General features: G+C 37.2%; 1 protein-coding gene across 1 annotated transcript in view; it reads right to left on the bottom strand.

Annotated features, from left to right (window-relative positions):
- Positions 1-16,545, bottom strand: part of LOC149542172 (uncharacterized) — a 120,715-nt gene that overhangs the window by 63,652 nt on the left and 40,518 nt on the right. The window contains exon 3 of the mRNA XM_089797196.1: positions 6,160-6,243. Coding sequence (XP_089653322.1) covers positions 6,160-6,243 — 84 coding nt within the window. The remainder of the gene's footprint in view (positions 1-6,159; positions 6,244-16,545) is intronic.

Raw genomic sequence — 16,545 nt, forward strand, 5'->3', positions numbered from 1 at the left:
GGAAAGTAAGCCAGCAGACGGACTTCAGAAAAGATGGTTTGTGGAAGGCCTATGCTCGAAGTTGCGGAGGAAATGAAAATTGTGCCACCGTCGTCATATACAGAAGCTTATAACAGAGCATTGGACCTCGAAAGTGAGCTGAAGACAAAGAAGAAGACGAAGACTAGCTCATCTGATTCGAATGACAACAAGCCTGCCGGAGGTGATAGCAGCAACGATGAAGGAAACAGTAAGAAGATTCGTGCCCTACAGAAGGACATGATCCGCATGATAAAGGAGTTTAAAAACATGCAGGAGTCAAAAAGCAGTGAGCTGAGGTGCACGAAGTGCAAGACCAACGGTCATACTAAAGGATCCTGTCCAAAGAATCAATTCTGCGACATTTGTCAAATCATGGGCCATTCGACAAAGGAGTGCCCCTTTAACATGAAGACAAGAGGATCTCCGCAAGTGCTTCTTACACAGGAGGCTTCCCCATCGGACAGTAGCGGAAATACGAATAGCACAAGTGCCACATCCGAAGGGTACAGGAATAATAATAGAGGGCAAAATAACAACAATGTGAACAATAACAATAATAATGGGAGCCGAAGTCGAACTCAATATGATGCAAACGAACGGTTGATCATTCAATGCCGAGCATGTAATTTGTGGGGTCATTTTGCGCGGGATTGTACAGCGGCAAACACACCGAAATTATTATGCAGATGGTGCGGACCCGGCAATCACAAAGATTCCAAGTGTCCAAAGTCTGGAGTAAACTTGATCATTGTCGGCACGGATGTAGAGGAGGTTTTGGCAATTACACGGAGGCAAGCGGAGGAAAAGAGAAAATTGGGGGAAGTGCAGGCGGAAATTGCAAAGGCATCGTTGGCGGGGACATCTCAGTTGAAGGACATCACCGGCACCTTGGCAAGGAACTTCGCAGAACAAAACATTGTACGACAGATCTTACAAACGGAGATACCGATCAAGATAAGTGACCTCCTTCTCACAATGCCCCAGTTACAGACGGCCATTCTGAATCATACACCGTTTTCGAAAGCAACGGAGGACACAAGGGACAATAGGGAAGTGATGACAACAGACCCAATGCTACTGGCACTTACCTCCGGACGGCATCCGGCGGTCGTCGAGATGAGGATTTTGGGAAATGTTCTGACAGACACAATTGTCGACGGAAGGTCCGGCGTGAATATGTTGCCGAAGGATACTTGGAAGAAGTTGGGAAAGTCGACGCTGTGGCCACCTACATTTCAGTTGCTCACGGCAGACCAACATGGAATCAAACTGTTGGAAATCTTGAAAGCGCAATCGGTAACTATTGAAACGCAACCATTTTTATTGGATTTTGTGGTGATTCCATTGAAAAGAAAAGGATATGATGCTATTCTTGGATGGACTTGTTGGTGCAAGCAAAAGTAAAACATGATTGGAAACGAAATACCCTATCAATGGAGCGCGGAGGCAAAAGATTCATAATTGACCTGCACACACAAATGGTAGGTGAGGAGGCAGCATCGTCAGACTCAGAAGGTGAAGGCGACAGTGACGACGAAAAAAATGACGACGAAGAAAAGAGGAGAATGGAACCGAACGAAGAAGGAATATTGAGACTAGACGGAGGATCGAATGACGACGACCTAGACTCAGTGAATGGCCTTTACCATTGGCAAATAGAAGACTACAAACTCTTTCCGAGTTGTAATATGCTAAGGGTCGACGAAGGTGAGAAAAATGAGGAAAATGAGTGTTCGGAGGAATACAGAGAAGTAGATGACGCAAAGGAGGTTACAGCTGAAGAAGGGAAGGACATACAATACAGACCCAGAAAAAAGAAAAATTCCATCGTCCGGTACATGGTGAATGGACCGCACAAGAAGAAAATAATGCATCGCACCATAAAATTGGTTGAAGGGTGCCGACAGCAAGGAAATAAGCTAGATATGCGACGACCGCAGGCACAGTGGGCAATGGAGGTGACACAGAACAGACGTAAGGCCTGGCATGACAAACATCTCAAACTCAACAAGTTTTCGCCGGGGCAATTGGTACTCAAGTACGACGGTCGAAATGAAGTCAAACCGAAAAAGTTTAAGGCCAGATGTGTTGGACCATATCAAATCTAAAAGGTCGGTGACAATGGATCGATAAAATTGGAGACATTGGACGAGCAAGAGGTGCCTCCAGTAGTCAACGGACTTAAATTGCAAATATATGGTGCCAGGAAGACTCCATCACTATCGCAGAATGGCCAGCTGACTCCCTCGTCGTTGCAGAATGACGACGCCTGGAGGCAGAATTGAGGTGTTGTTTTCCTTTTTTGTAAAAATATTTTTTTTTAAAAAAAAGGCAACTGAGTAGGCTGCGCGAGAATGCCCCGCGGGCAACTCTCCGCGAGAGATGGCCCACGGGCACATCTCCGCGGGGGATTGTTCCGCGGGCAACTCTCCGCGGGAGATGGCCCGTGGGCTCAACTCCGCAGAGAGATGGCCTGCGGGCTCAACTCCGCGGGAGATTGCCCCGCGGCCAACTCTCTGCAGGAGATGGCCCGTGGGCGCATCTCCGCGGGAGATTGCCCCGTGGCCAACTCTCCTATCCGCGGAAGTTTTTCCCCACAGCTTATCTCAAACTTCCAGTAGGTAGTCCGCAAGAACTAATCCACGGGGTCGTTTTTTTCGCGCTGCATAACATGTCCGCGAGTGTTTTGTCCGCAAAAACTATGTGAGACTGTGTTATATGCTCAGTGAATCCGCAGGGGATTTTGAACACCAATTCCATTTGGCCTTTGGCAGCGTCGATTCAAAGGCAAATTGTGCCTCTTCTGTCGAAGATCTGTTCCTGAAAGGCTTGCGAATTCATCCTGCGGCAGTGCGACAAGAACTTGTAAATCTCAGCATTTGGAATTCCATTTTTTTTAAGATCGCAGGGGTGCTGGATTTTGCCGTGGTTTGTGCCGTTAGTATTGAAGGTATTAAGAGGTTTGAGGTGATTTGGATGGGGGAAATCAAAATTCGAACATGTGACTTGTGGCCAAGCGAGGAATACGCCTTTCATCGGCTTTCAATTTAATCTGAATCAATCATTGGCAAAATTGGATCAGCGTATTTGGTGTTTGCCTTCGCCTTCACTGCATTAAGTTGCAATCCGCGAGAGTTGCTCCGTGGGCAACTGTCCGCGGGAGTTGCTCTGTAGGCCTAGGAGTGCGTGTTTGAGCTAGAGATTCAAAGTGTCGGGAAGGTGTATGGACCCCACGGGGGCGCTGCCCCTCAACCCCGCAGGGGCATTGCCCCCTGGACCCCCGGTCGTTGCGGATATCAGTCGTGAAGTGTGACCAGTTGAGAAGACTTGAAGCTGTTGCAGGCATGGAGTATCTGTGTACAGAGGCACTGGGAGTAGGTGTTGGCTGGGAGGCTGTCTTGGTCGATGCGTAGAGAGCTCGAGAGGAGCTGATCGTCCAGTCGGAGGCAGTGCAGCGACACTTGGCTCAGGGTATCCAGAAGTTGGAAACCGAGAAAGCAGTATAGGTGGCTATCAAGATATTTTGTGAGTCGTCAGGAGACGACTTTTCTTTTTGGGGGGGATGGTGTTAGCCGACTGGATGGTCCCGGCGGTGTTTCTGTAGCTGACGGAATGATTGTCGTCGGTGTTTTGTATTTTGTAGCCGACGGGTAAATAGTTTGTAGCGGACATAATGTTTGTGGCCGACGGACTCCTTCGGGAAGGTTCGGCGGATAGTATTTATATCCCGTCTAAAATCATTGTAAAGCATCTTCTATCATCTTCTATTACTCATCTTATGAAGCATAATGTATGTTTGGCATATGCGAATATAATTCTATTATTCTGTTCCATTGTCTGTATGCATTGTTTTAATTTACCCGTACCGCGCCAAATGTTTACCGTACTGGTAAAGAAATCAACGCATACAGACAATGGAATAAAACAGCAGAATTATATCCGCATATGCTAGACATACATTATGCTTCATAAGATGAGTAATAGAAGATGATAGAAGATGCTTTACAATGATCTTAGATGGGATATAAATACTATCTGTCGAACCTTCACGAAGGAGTCCGTCGGCCACAAACATTATGTCCGCTACAAACTATTTACCCGTCGGCTACAAAATACAAAACACCGACGACAATCATTCCGTCGGCTACAGAAACACTGTCGAGACCATCCAGTCGGCTAACAATCGGCATGGAAGGTCAAGAGCGTGTTGGATGAGGGTTTAATTTACCTGACACCAAGTCTGCACTGTGACCATTTTGTTCTCCGAATATTTTATTGTCTGCTAACTTCTTGAGAGTTTCTTCCATGAGTCGTTGAGTATCAGTGATCTGTGCCTGATTCCTAGCGAGTTCCCTTAGTAGTGCCACGAGTTCGGCAGCTGTTGGTTCTGATTCGACGTCCATTCGATCAACGAAATGTGTCCTTCTCTTTCGGCTATAAACTCTTATTCACTGTTCACAGGCTAGCAAGATCACCGACTCTGATACCACTGTAATGTTCCAACCCCAGAGGAGACAAACTTCACTGTATCCAAATTTCATAGAAATGGCAAGTAACCAGAGGATGTGGTACGGAGAGGGTACACTAGTTGTACACTGCGAATGGATTGGCCATACGTTGCAAGTAACTTGACCGTACTGTGTCTGGATGGTAGAGTGAGGGTCATACGGTGTCAAAGTGTACGGGTAGGTGAGTGTTTGAAGCCGTATAGTGGAAGCAGAGGAGGGGAAGTCGTACAGTGTTTATGAGGCCCTACAGTATGAAGAACAGACAAGTTATACAGTAGGTCGTACAGTATTGGGTGGAGGGTGCAAGGAAGATGTGGGGTAAGGTGGAAGTCATGTGGAGAATGAGGGTTGTACGGGTAACTCTAGCAGCCGTATGGAAATGCCGAATGCCTCATAGTTAGGTGTTGAGCCACAACAATGAATGCAAATTCGTTCACAAAAACACAAGTGGATCAGACACAATATCAAAAACTTAAATACGAATAATATATGCCGAATGATGGTGCTCCAATTTGCCAAATCTGAGTGAAGTATTACATGCAACAATGGAAGAGGGTGAGGGTTGAATCCCACCGAAACCGCACAAGCCAAATAGGGAAGATCTTTCACTTCCGAAATGGCGAACGATCCAGAACTCCAACAAGAATTCGCAATACATAGAAGATAATCCAAAGCATACCTAAAGACAACCTACCTGTCCTGCTTAAATACCCGTTGGGAACAACTTTCCGAGGGTGTACAAAGATAGCCAACGGCGACACAAATTACGGAAACAAAAATAAAAATGGGTCCAAGATGTATTAAATCAATTGGCCCGTTACAACATTTTGATAAACAATTTATTTTATAATGGGAACATTACATTATGTTCCTTGTTTATGTATGTAATGACAAATTAGCTTCTATTTGATGATGTTATAGCATTTTTAAGTTTTATTCAAAAAAGGGTATATACATGTCACTTTAGAAAATATAATTCAAACTACAAAATTAGACCATGGTAAAAACAGAGATTTAACATTTACTTTCATTAAAGATTTATTAGTGTTGTGATTAGCTATTTCCATTCCTATCCCATCCTTCTATTACTGCCATGACCATTAGATATATATAATTATTGTTCCCTTTTATGTTGCACAGCAGTGGCCTAGAAGTTTACTAATTAGTCCAGTTAATACAGTTGACAAAATTTGTCGTCTACAGTTCTGCAACTAAAATCTGTGATCATGATATGCCAAAAGTCATTGGAAAAAGCTGTGGTTTTACATCCTGACCAGTATCCTAGAAAGGAAATTGCCAAAATATGCAACTTATGATAGATTGCAGTCCTCATTTTGTAGACCTGAACCAGAGAAGCAGATAGCACTATAAAAGTAGAGGAGTTTATGTACAGTGCTTGTTTTTCCTTCATTACACATAAGAAAAAACGGTTTGACAGTATTCTCAAGTAATTAATATTTGGAATGGCAATTATCAATAACAATTATCAAAGTGAAATATTCAATTCCATGTTAACATTATAGCATGTCACCGACACTTAAAATTACAACTTGCAAACATGAATACAAAGAAGGCATCTAAATTCCTCTCGCATTTAGCCTCATTTATTTAAGGAAGGAATAATAAAGACCTGTCCACGACTAAGCATTTCTGACTTCTTGAGCTTTTTCATTGCATAGATTTGTCCAGTTGACTTAGCACGACAGAGCCTCACCTACATCAAAAAAATAATATAACTCAGCTGTTAGCAACAAGCAGAGAGTTTTTTGTTTCAGGAACTGTCGATAATGCCTCAAATAAACACTACAAATACAAAGAATAAAGAAATTTTTGTGTACTGGATGTTTCTTCCAACCACTTTTAATAATATATTAATCCATCAAATTTGAGCGACTGAAAAAAATTATGTTAAAGCATATAAATATTTTTGCTTGTACTTGGATCATATGGTTTAGGTTTACCCCCATTAGTTAGTGTTAGATGTTTTGGTATGTTACTGTTGTATAGCAACAAAATATACTTCCAAGTCACAATGAGTTAATCATGGACATCCATATGTTTCACTGTTCCTTTTTCATTTACTTCCTTCAAAATCTTGCTGTTGAAGACTTATGTAGGACATAAGCTCTCTTCTATTACAAAAAAAATGTCACTATCACTCCTATAACTCTGGAGCTTCTTTATTTCTCTTGAAGAGACCCACCAAAAAGACAGTTGCTAAAAATGCAAATCTAAATCCAACATGCATTATCTTACCAAAATAATTTTAATGTTTTTTTCCTAACAATATTCATTCCTTTTCTATAGCTAGGGTGTTGATATATGGGAATAAACCAACACTGTCACTTAGCTAATATCACTAACCATTGAATCACATACTGCATGTCTCTAAGATCTATGCTAAACTGATATTAAGAAGAGCATTTATTGAAAAATCTCCTATTATACCTTCGTGGTAGAAAGGGCACCATTATTAGCATTATTATTCTCACATTTCAGTGCACATATAGAAAGGGCACAATGGATGCCACAAGAGCTCACTAATGCACAACCTAATAATGCATTGACGGTAAGTTTATTTTGGATAGCCAGAAGTGAAGCAGATATGCACCCAAGAGTTCAATTTTAATTATTAATCAACTTCCTTTTCTCTCATTGTCATGTCCCTATTTTAAGATAAAACTTTAATAATGAGTAGATAAAACAATATTATTAAATAAATTAATATAATAAAATTAATATATTTAAATATAAAAAATTAAGAAATAATAATTAAATAAACTGATATTAAGAAGAGCATTTATTGTCCTAAGCTAGACTGGAGGTTTTCTTCTCTATTCTTTCCTATCATTGCATGTTTGAACGGAGGCTTTGTAAAAAAAATTATTAATAAAATTTATATGGCTCCAGCATTTTACCGATCAAAAAATAATAGAGCATTTATTGAAAAATCTCATGTCATACCTTTGTGGTAGAAGGTTTTGTTTTATTTCATTTAATAGTATTATTATTCTCACATTTTAGTATGCATCTAGAAAGGACGCCATGGACACTACAAGAGCTCACTAATGCACAATCTAATAACGCATTGACAGTAAGTTTAATTTGGATAGCCGGAAGTGAAGCAGATATGCACCCAAGAGTTCAATTTTAATTATTAATCGACTTCCTTTTCTCTCATTGTCATGTCTCTATTTTAAGATTAAACTTTAATAATAATTAGATAAAACAATATTATTAAATAAATAATTATAACAAAATCATATATTTAAAATACAAAAAATAAGAAAGAATAATTAAATATATAATCTATAATCAATAAAATAATATTTAGTATATGGATTTAAAATAATTAAATAATAATAAATTTATAATAAATAGGTAAATAAATTAAATTAAATACAAGAGAGAATATTGTAGAAAGTATGTTACATTTCTAAATAGGATTTAACAACAAATAATAATAAACACAAAATAATATGTAAATAAATAATATAATATAAATTAACTAAACCTAATGCAAAGTCAAAAGAGATGTGACTCCTTCAAATTAAGATATTAAAAGGAGGCGAGTACATTTTAAAGAAGAAAGCAGAGGAGAAGATGAGAGTAAAAGAAAGACTAATGAAAGAGGAAAGGAATGAGAAGAAAATAAGGAAGGGATTTTTTCAAAAGGTTGAAATGATGAAAAGATGTAATTCTTTGAAAGGGTTGTAATTGTGAATGGTTGTGACTCTTCAAAAAGGTTGTAACTATGAATGTCGTGACTCTTCGAAAGGGTTGTAATTATGACGTGTCGTAACTTTTCAAAAAAATTATAATTATGAAGGGTTCTGACTTTTCAGAAGGACATGGCTGACAAATTAAATATGGCAGGACTGGAAAACAATTATATTCAAAGAGAGTTGGATTTCAGAAACATCAAAATAGAGGAAACAGAGAACTAAATAAAAATAAATTTTGAAAAGTAATATAGAGAATTAAAATAATATATAATTTGTGAAGGATTATATAATGTAGAATTGAAGGGAACCAAAGGTATGTTCATTTGAAATTTTTTATATCAAAAATAAATATAAATCAATTGGTAGATAGAATCATCAATCAAGGATTGATAATCATGCTTGAGATGAGAACTATAAAGTTCTCGTAGAGACCAAGTAAGAACTTGGTAGAGAGCATTCAATAGAATATCAAGTCTCTCTTAAGAGAACTCAAAGATTAGAGGATATTCTAAATTGAATGTTAGGGATCCAAATTGGAAACCAGAGGGAGATTTGTAGAGACTCTGTTGGAGTCAACATATATGTGTGTGTGTGTGTGTGTGTGTGTGTGTGCGCGTAGTGGTTAACCATATGCATATGATAGCGAGGGGCTTGGTTAGAGGTGGGATCTCTGCGAAATATGTGTTGTTAATGAGTTCACTCATTAATAGAGTTCCAAGAGGCCTTAGAAGACGCTCTTAACATGATGGTTTCCTAACTGAGAGTTATCCTCATAAGAGGGTTAGGTAAATTTGAGTAGAGCATCCTTCTAAGGATTAGGTGGGTTTAGTATGGGAATTAGTACTTAGATGATTTAATAAGTATTTATCTAGTTAATTGCTAATAATTGTTTCATACTTATATGTGCTTATGCTATCTTTTCAATATACAAACAGTTGTTACATGTTTTAAGCATCAAATACTCAGGCTAGAAGTAGGGACATTACACTCATGAAATGGTATAGAAGTTTTGTTCACTTGGAAGGCAGAAAAGGTTTAACAGTCGTAAGAGAGTAGATGGGATACATCACCAAATCCTTGTAATAATTCATTATTTTAATGTGTTGTAATATTTGGCCCCTCGTGGAATAAAGGCGTCATCCCTAGAGATATCCATGATATTTCTTTGGATAAAACATGCCACTTGGAAGTTGTATTATGATGTATATAACTGAGCATTTAAGTTGGGGTTGAATGTAGTTAAGTTGGAGCAGCCTTGACCAGCTATAGATGAAATATCCCAAACGGAACGGATATTGACCCGATTTCTTCCTCACAATAATATTCAGAACATAAACGCATGAAGTTACATTATCAAAACCCAGTAATATAAACCATAGGAAATATCCCAAATAGATATTTAACCCGTTCTCCCTCAAAATAATATTCAGGATTCCGGCATATGAAAATGTGTTACAAAACAATAGTATAAAACCAGTAAACTCTGATAAAATTCCTTAAAACATGTTATTGCATTATACAACAACAATACAATAACCAGCATTCAAAATCCAATCTTAAACACAGTTTTACAGTCGAACTGGAATACTAGAAGAAGAATCTGTAAGCACACACAAGACACCTGATGTGACGTCTCCACGTGTTGTCCTACATTTTGACAACACAGAATATAGGTAACAGTACAAAAAAATTTCAAACTAGTTTCGCATTTCTCTAAGTTGAATTTGTTATTCAATTAGTTAATGTTGGCCGATCAATCAACTCCAATTCACATAGCAAATTCTTTTACTGGAGGCTTACGTCAAGTCTTTTTCATTTTTCTGTTTGTCGAGCCTATGATTGATTTTTGAGGCCTTCAATGTCCTCTCTTTTATTTTTTAGTGTGTGTTTCTTGGTTTTTAGTCTTTTGGTTTTGCTCAATTCATTGCTTTCGATTTCCCCTTCGATTTGCTCTAACCTAGAGCTTAATCGAAGTTGTCAGTCAAAAGATATAGCCATTTTAGTACCCAAAAAGTGGACTTTTTTATGCAACAGCACAAATTAAAAATATCATGTTATATTTTAATTTGACATTCACGTTTTGAAAAATATAACTCAAATTCACTTTATGTTATGTTTTTATGTTACTTTATAAATTAAATTTTCACTTAAAGTAACTATAGTGCACTTTATGTTATATTTTTAAGTTGAGTTTACTTTTTGATTTTTCTCTTATGTGACTATATTAACTATATAGATCAATTTAATTTTTGACATTTAAATCAAATGCTCTCGTAAATATTACTTATTAAATGATATTTACATGTTATATTGTTAATATGATATGTAAATATAATTTATGTCCCACTTAAGTAATATTTTATTAAAATTAAATTGGCATGCGCTTATTAAATCACTTAAAGTCAACAAAAGTGGACATTTTTCATGTCATTAAATGTAAAATTCTATCAAATGTGGACCTTTTCCATGCCATTGCATATAAATTTCAACTTAGAGTGTAAAGTCACTTAAAAGTGGACCTTTTTGATGCCACTGCATGTAATCTCACTTAAAATGTGCAATGACATCAAAAAGGTGAGTTTTTGCCTTTAGTTGCATATGCATGTTTTTAAAATATGCATACACATCCAAAAGGTGAGTTTTTAAACTAAAGACATGTTTTAATATATGCATTCACCTCCAAAAGGTGAGTTTCTTTTTAAAATATGCATTCACATCCAAAATCTGAGTTTTTAAAATATGCATTCCCCTCTAAAAGGTGTGTTTTGCATCATGGGAAGTTTTTAAAACATGCATACACCTCTAAAAGGTGTGTTTGTGCATTAAAACTCATGCTCATGCCCTACTAAAACCCATTTTTGGAGAATATACATGCAAAGAGCTCTCAAGAACCCGTTTTTGAAGATTTTGCTTTATTTCCTCCATGGATTTTCTTGGAATTTTCTCCATTGAAGCCATTTTTTGCAAGTCCATGGATTTCTAGACAATGAATGTTGAGTTTTCTTGCTAAAAAACATTATTTTCAACTCCTTGCAAGGGCACGTCTTGGAGGAAATCACCAAAAATCCATCATTTTGGCTCACGTTTTGGCAAGAGGAGTCATTTTTGCATTTTTAGTGGTTCTCATTGCATCTTGGCTCACGTTTTGGTGTTTGGAAGCCAAAAAGTTTTTGTTGCATGCCTTAAAGAATCACGGTTTTTGCAAAAACATCCCATGTGCATGCCAAAGCCAAAAATGTTGGGAACTTGAACTATTTTAGGGCACGTTTTGGTCATTGGTTATTAAAAATGCCGCTTTTGCTGCCCTCTATGGATTCTTGCAAAGTTTGGAAAGATCTAAGTTTGTTGAAAAAAAATTCAATATTGGAGCTTTTTCCTCCATTTTTTGGCACATAATCATCATGTAAGTGGGCATTTTCCTTCTTGTTAATAAATTTGTGCTTATCTTGCTGATTTTATGCACATTTTTGTTTGATGATTGCCACTTGTTGAAATTGATGCCATGGAAAGCATATTTTTCTTTTAAAAATGATGAAATGGTTCATTTTCATGTTTTTGGTTTTCCCTCAAACTCCAAATTCGAAATTGCATATTAAAGTGCTTCGCTTGTTGACATGTTTAAGTCATTTGCCAAAGGTACGGTTTTTTCTTTTGAAGTTTTCTGTGTTTTGTGTGCTTGCTTTCCGATTTTCTCCACTTCGAAGAAGTTGCAAGTTCTTTCCCAAGAACTTGAGCACATTTCATTTCACTTCATTTTCCATTTCATGCAAAAGCGTCATCATTTTCCATTTCCATCTTCCATGTCACAATGCTTCGCATCTCATTCATCAAATCCGATTACATGTATTTCATCTCATTCATCATCCGCACATGCATATAATCTCATTTTCCATTTCCATTTCCACTCATCTCACTTTTTGCATCCAATCGAATGACACAATTACATGAAAAGTCGTTTACATGTAATTGCATCTCTAAAACCTGTTTTTGACTAAAAGTCACTTTTTAAAAGGTCAAAAATGTCATGTGCATGCTTTCCCATGTACTTTGACTTTACTTTTTCTCAAAGGCGTCTATAAAGTTCACTTCGCCTCAAGGCACATTGCATTCGTTCCTTCCATATGCACTTACACCTCCATGAGCAAATACATGTCATTTCACTTCCTTGTCATTATGCATTTCATCTCATCCATTATCCGCACTTACATGTAAGCTCATCCTTCATCCGCATTCACATCTCATCTCACTTTCCATCCCTCATTACATGTAATACATTTTCCATGCAATGACATCTTGAAAGCCCAAGTCACTTTTTAAAAGTCGACAGTTTTTATTTACACGCATTCCCATGCATTTCACTTTAATGTCCCAAAGCATATTCATCACCCTTCATGTTGTCTCTCTCTCCACCTACCATTTTCCATCTTCTACATATGCTTCCGATTCATTACAGCCATTGCATGTGTTTCATAAGTATCTCATCCATACTTCGAATACCCACTCCTCATGTATTCGTCATTGTAACTCAAATCTCAAAGCTTTCATAGATTCAATCCCATTGAAACTTTCATGTTGCAGCAAGTCAAGATATGCTCGGATTTCTACAAAGAATGAAGACATCTAGTAAAGATGGTGTGCTCCAAATCAAAGAAGCGAGAATTCTTCTGGTCTTCATTTTTCCAATGGTTGTCTGAGAACCCGAGTTTGTGATGGAATGCGCCAAGCACTTTGTTTCAAAAAAAAAAATTAAAGGTGTTGGTGGAAAGTTGTTCTGTGTTTACATCTGGACACCGTCACGAAGGTTTTCAAAGTATCAGAGATTCCAGAATGTGCCAATCTACAAAGGAGAATTTATGAGAACTTGAGCGGGAAAAGCTTGATCACATCAAGTTTTCAAATGACAACAGACAATTCACCAAAGAGAGTTAAGCGGTTATCAAAAGACGTAACACCATGATTATCAAGGTGAATGTAGTGGTGCAAAATAAAAGAACTTTCGATCTTGTGAGTATTTGGGATAGCATCGCCAAGTACAAGGCCCTTCACAACAATCACTAGGATTGTTTCAATTCTCTTCTGTCTTTCTTCTTAATATTTCATGTATGTAGTTGAAGAGGATGTATTACATGAAAATGTGTAATTGCTTGTAATATGACTTGCATGAAAGGATGTAATTACATGTAATGCGAGTTGCATGTGCAGTTGCATGTAACCCAATAATTTCTCTTTCAGTTATACTAGGTCAAAGTTGGTTGAGTTGCTCCCACTTTTTCCTCCATCTTTTTCTCAACTCCTTTGCTTATATAAAGGAGTGCCCCCTCCTTGTAAAAATCATCTTTTGTTGTATGCAAGAAAACTTTGCCACATTTGTGCAAGCATAACTTTGATTGTGTAGTACGAATTTGAGAAAAAAGTGAATAAAAGAAGCAATTGGATTCAAAGCTTTGACTGGAAGCAATTGTGATAGGGCAAATTAGAAGCTTTGACTATAATTTGTGCCTATTGTCTTTGATTCATGTTATTATTGTGTGTTCAATAATAGAGCATAGTGATTTAAGAAGCAATCAGAGCCGAAGCTTTGACTGGAAGCGGTTGTAGCAATACATAGACTAGGAGCTTTGACTGTAGCTTGTATTACCATCTCATATTCACGAAAAATAGTTAGAATTCCCTACTTCTAGAAGTCTTTGTGCCCCAATGGTAGAGGTTATTGTTATAGAATAGGTTAAAACCGGACTTAGAGCCAAATTAGTATGCTTTCAACTAACCTTCGAGTTAGTGTTGGTTTATTGATATCACCGTTTTCAACTTTAGATAGAAGTATAATTTGAGGTTTCATCTTGCCCATAGAGCAAGTGGATTCTTTCCTGAAAGCTAAGAGGAAAGAGTATTGGTAACACCCTTTTACAAATCTCTTAACTTCTTGTTTACCTTGAGTTGATCCAATGAATGGTGAGAAGTGGGTGCCTTCCCTTTAAGAGAGGAAGGACTTTGTCTCACACGTTGTGGCTGGTCATCCTATTTGCCACTGGATATTACCCAAAACTGTAGGTTGCAAAATATCCACCCAACACCACGGACAATGGATTTACGTTCACTGTCTACTGGCACAAGGGGCTACATCCTCACACTAGCTGAAAGATGAAGCTTTCTGAATAACTCTCGCAAATCTAAATCATAAAACAAGCATGCCAAATGAATCTCTTCTCCTTTTATCCTCACAATTGTGACTCTTCGACTCCCCTCCTAGTTTTTCATCTTATCTCTCCTTGCCATTTTTAACCCACTTTGAATATTAAATTGACCTTTTATAATTTGAATCCACGCTTTCATAGTCAATTTTAATATCATACGAATGTGTCCTTTAAATTTTTTAATGTCCCAAAAAGGGGACATTACAATAGACCAGCTACATATTGTTGTGTCCAATAAAATCGTAAGAACAATTAAGCTCTAACATGAGGGACCTGGATTGACCCATTTGACCCTTTCTTGTAGGAATCAAATTGATGAGGAGTCAAATTTTCAACATTGTGAGTTACATTCTATATAGTGAATTGTTACACTTCAGCTGGGGTACAAGTACAAGGTGGACTAGATTGATCACGACTTCACTCATGGTTTTGACTTTTAAGCCTATGCTCTTGACAACCATGTGATTTTCTTTATCTCGTTGATCTATGTAGCAAATGTTTGGGATAGAAATTGCATAAATGTTTTATTGCAGACGCATATCAGATTGAAACAATAGATATATGTTCTAAGGGTATGATTTATAAAACAATATATAGATGTTCTAAGGGTATGATAACCCTATATTAAAACAATTTATAAATGTTCTAAGGATATGATTTATGACCCCTAATAACATTATGTCCAGACAAAGTCGAAGGTGAAATGTCGGATGTGGTAAGACTAGTCACACTATGAAGGACCACAAAGAGAATAAGCTTTAAAATATATATATACTGAAACAAACTCAAAATCTTCTATTGAATAATCAAAATATGCATTCCTCGCATAATCCATCGCCCATGAATGTGAAGATTCATGGTTGATAAATTGTGGCAACTCTAACAACATGATTCCTCACAAGCTAAGTTACTGATTCAGGTTCAAGTATAAAGACCAGGGTATGAGCATTCTAGTAAGGCACAGAATTGAGATTGTATGTATTTTGGGTACAGCCATACATAGACATGTATAAATCAAATAGACATGTTTTAACCTTGAATTAAGAATCAAGTACAAAAACCCATATATCATAGGTATAATAAATGAGACAATCATAAAAGAATTAGTACATTGTATGCATCTAAATTTATTAGCTGTGTTTCATGTCAATCTCAAGTGGGAGTGTCCAGAATAAAATCTTGCAAACCATGAAAGAATAAAAGTAAAATCCATGATAGAAATGTTGCAGATGCTTAAAGGTACTAAAGACTATAATTAGTAATTATAAAGAAAAATGAAGCAAGTGATACTCAAAGACTCATGTAAAATGGCATGCCATAAAACCCAAGCTACACAAATCCCCAAAATCTTAAAAACAAAATAAAGGATCATTCAAACATAAGTAGCAGAAGCATCAAAATAATCACACCACCACCAAAGTGTCATCATTTTTACACATATTCATCAGTCATCATTGGATCTCTTTTATTTGGGAGCACCTCTGATTGCTTTGAGTTCATATTTGTGACTATGTTATGACAAGGGACTGGTAAACTGTAGCACACAATTGTAGCTGAACTTGGGAGTGTTCCACAATATCAAGAGCTCTTGAAAAAGTCTATGAACTGAAGATTGGTTGTGATTTTTTATGGTAGTACATAAACAAATGTCTGCTAACATTTTGATTACTTTTTACCCACAGAAGATTTCTCTACATTAATTTGCTTGTGTCTCCAGTCTTATGATCTTATCACTCTGTAACATTTTTTTCCCATTAAAATTGATCTTGCAAGTATCTACAATCATTTGTTAATGTCAAACCCTATCCCTTTTATTCCTCAAAGTTGACGACTAGGTAAATGAAAAAATCCATCTCAAATTAAAGATCAGCAGGATCCAAAATTTAACATTGCAAATTAACTTCCATGTTGACAGGAGCTACACATTAAGTGGCACACGGGTCTAAAGTGGACTAGTTGGATCATTTTTAAGAGACCAATTGTAGTTTCCTTGATGTCCTTAGTTTATATGTTGGATGCTTGGGATGGAGATTGTATGGTGATTATATTGCAAATACATTTTTAGATTGACTCCAACTGGCAGAGTTGAAGATCTCC

The sequence above is a fragment of the Cupressus sempervirens genome, chromosome 8 (genome assembly GCF_028749045.1).
Source record: "Cupressus sempervirens isolate cs-2001-9-10 chromosome 8, ASM2874904v1, whole genome shotgun sequence".
Lineage (NCBI taxonomy): Eukaryota > Viridiplantae > Streptophyta > Pinopsida > Cupressales > Cupressaceae > Cupressus > Cupressus sempervirens.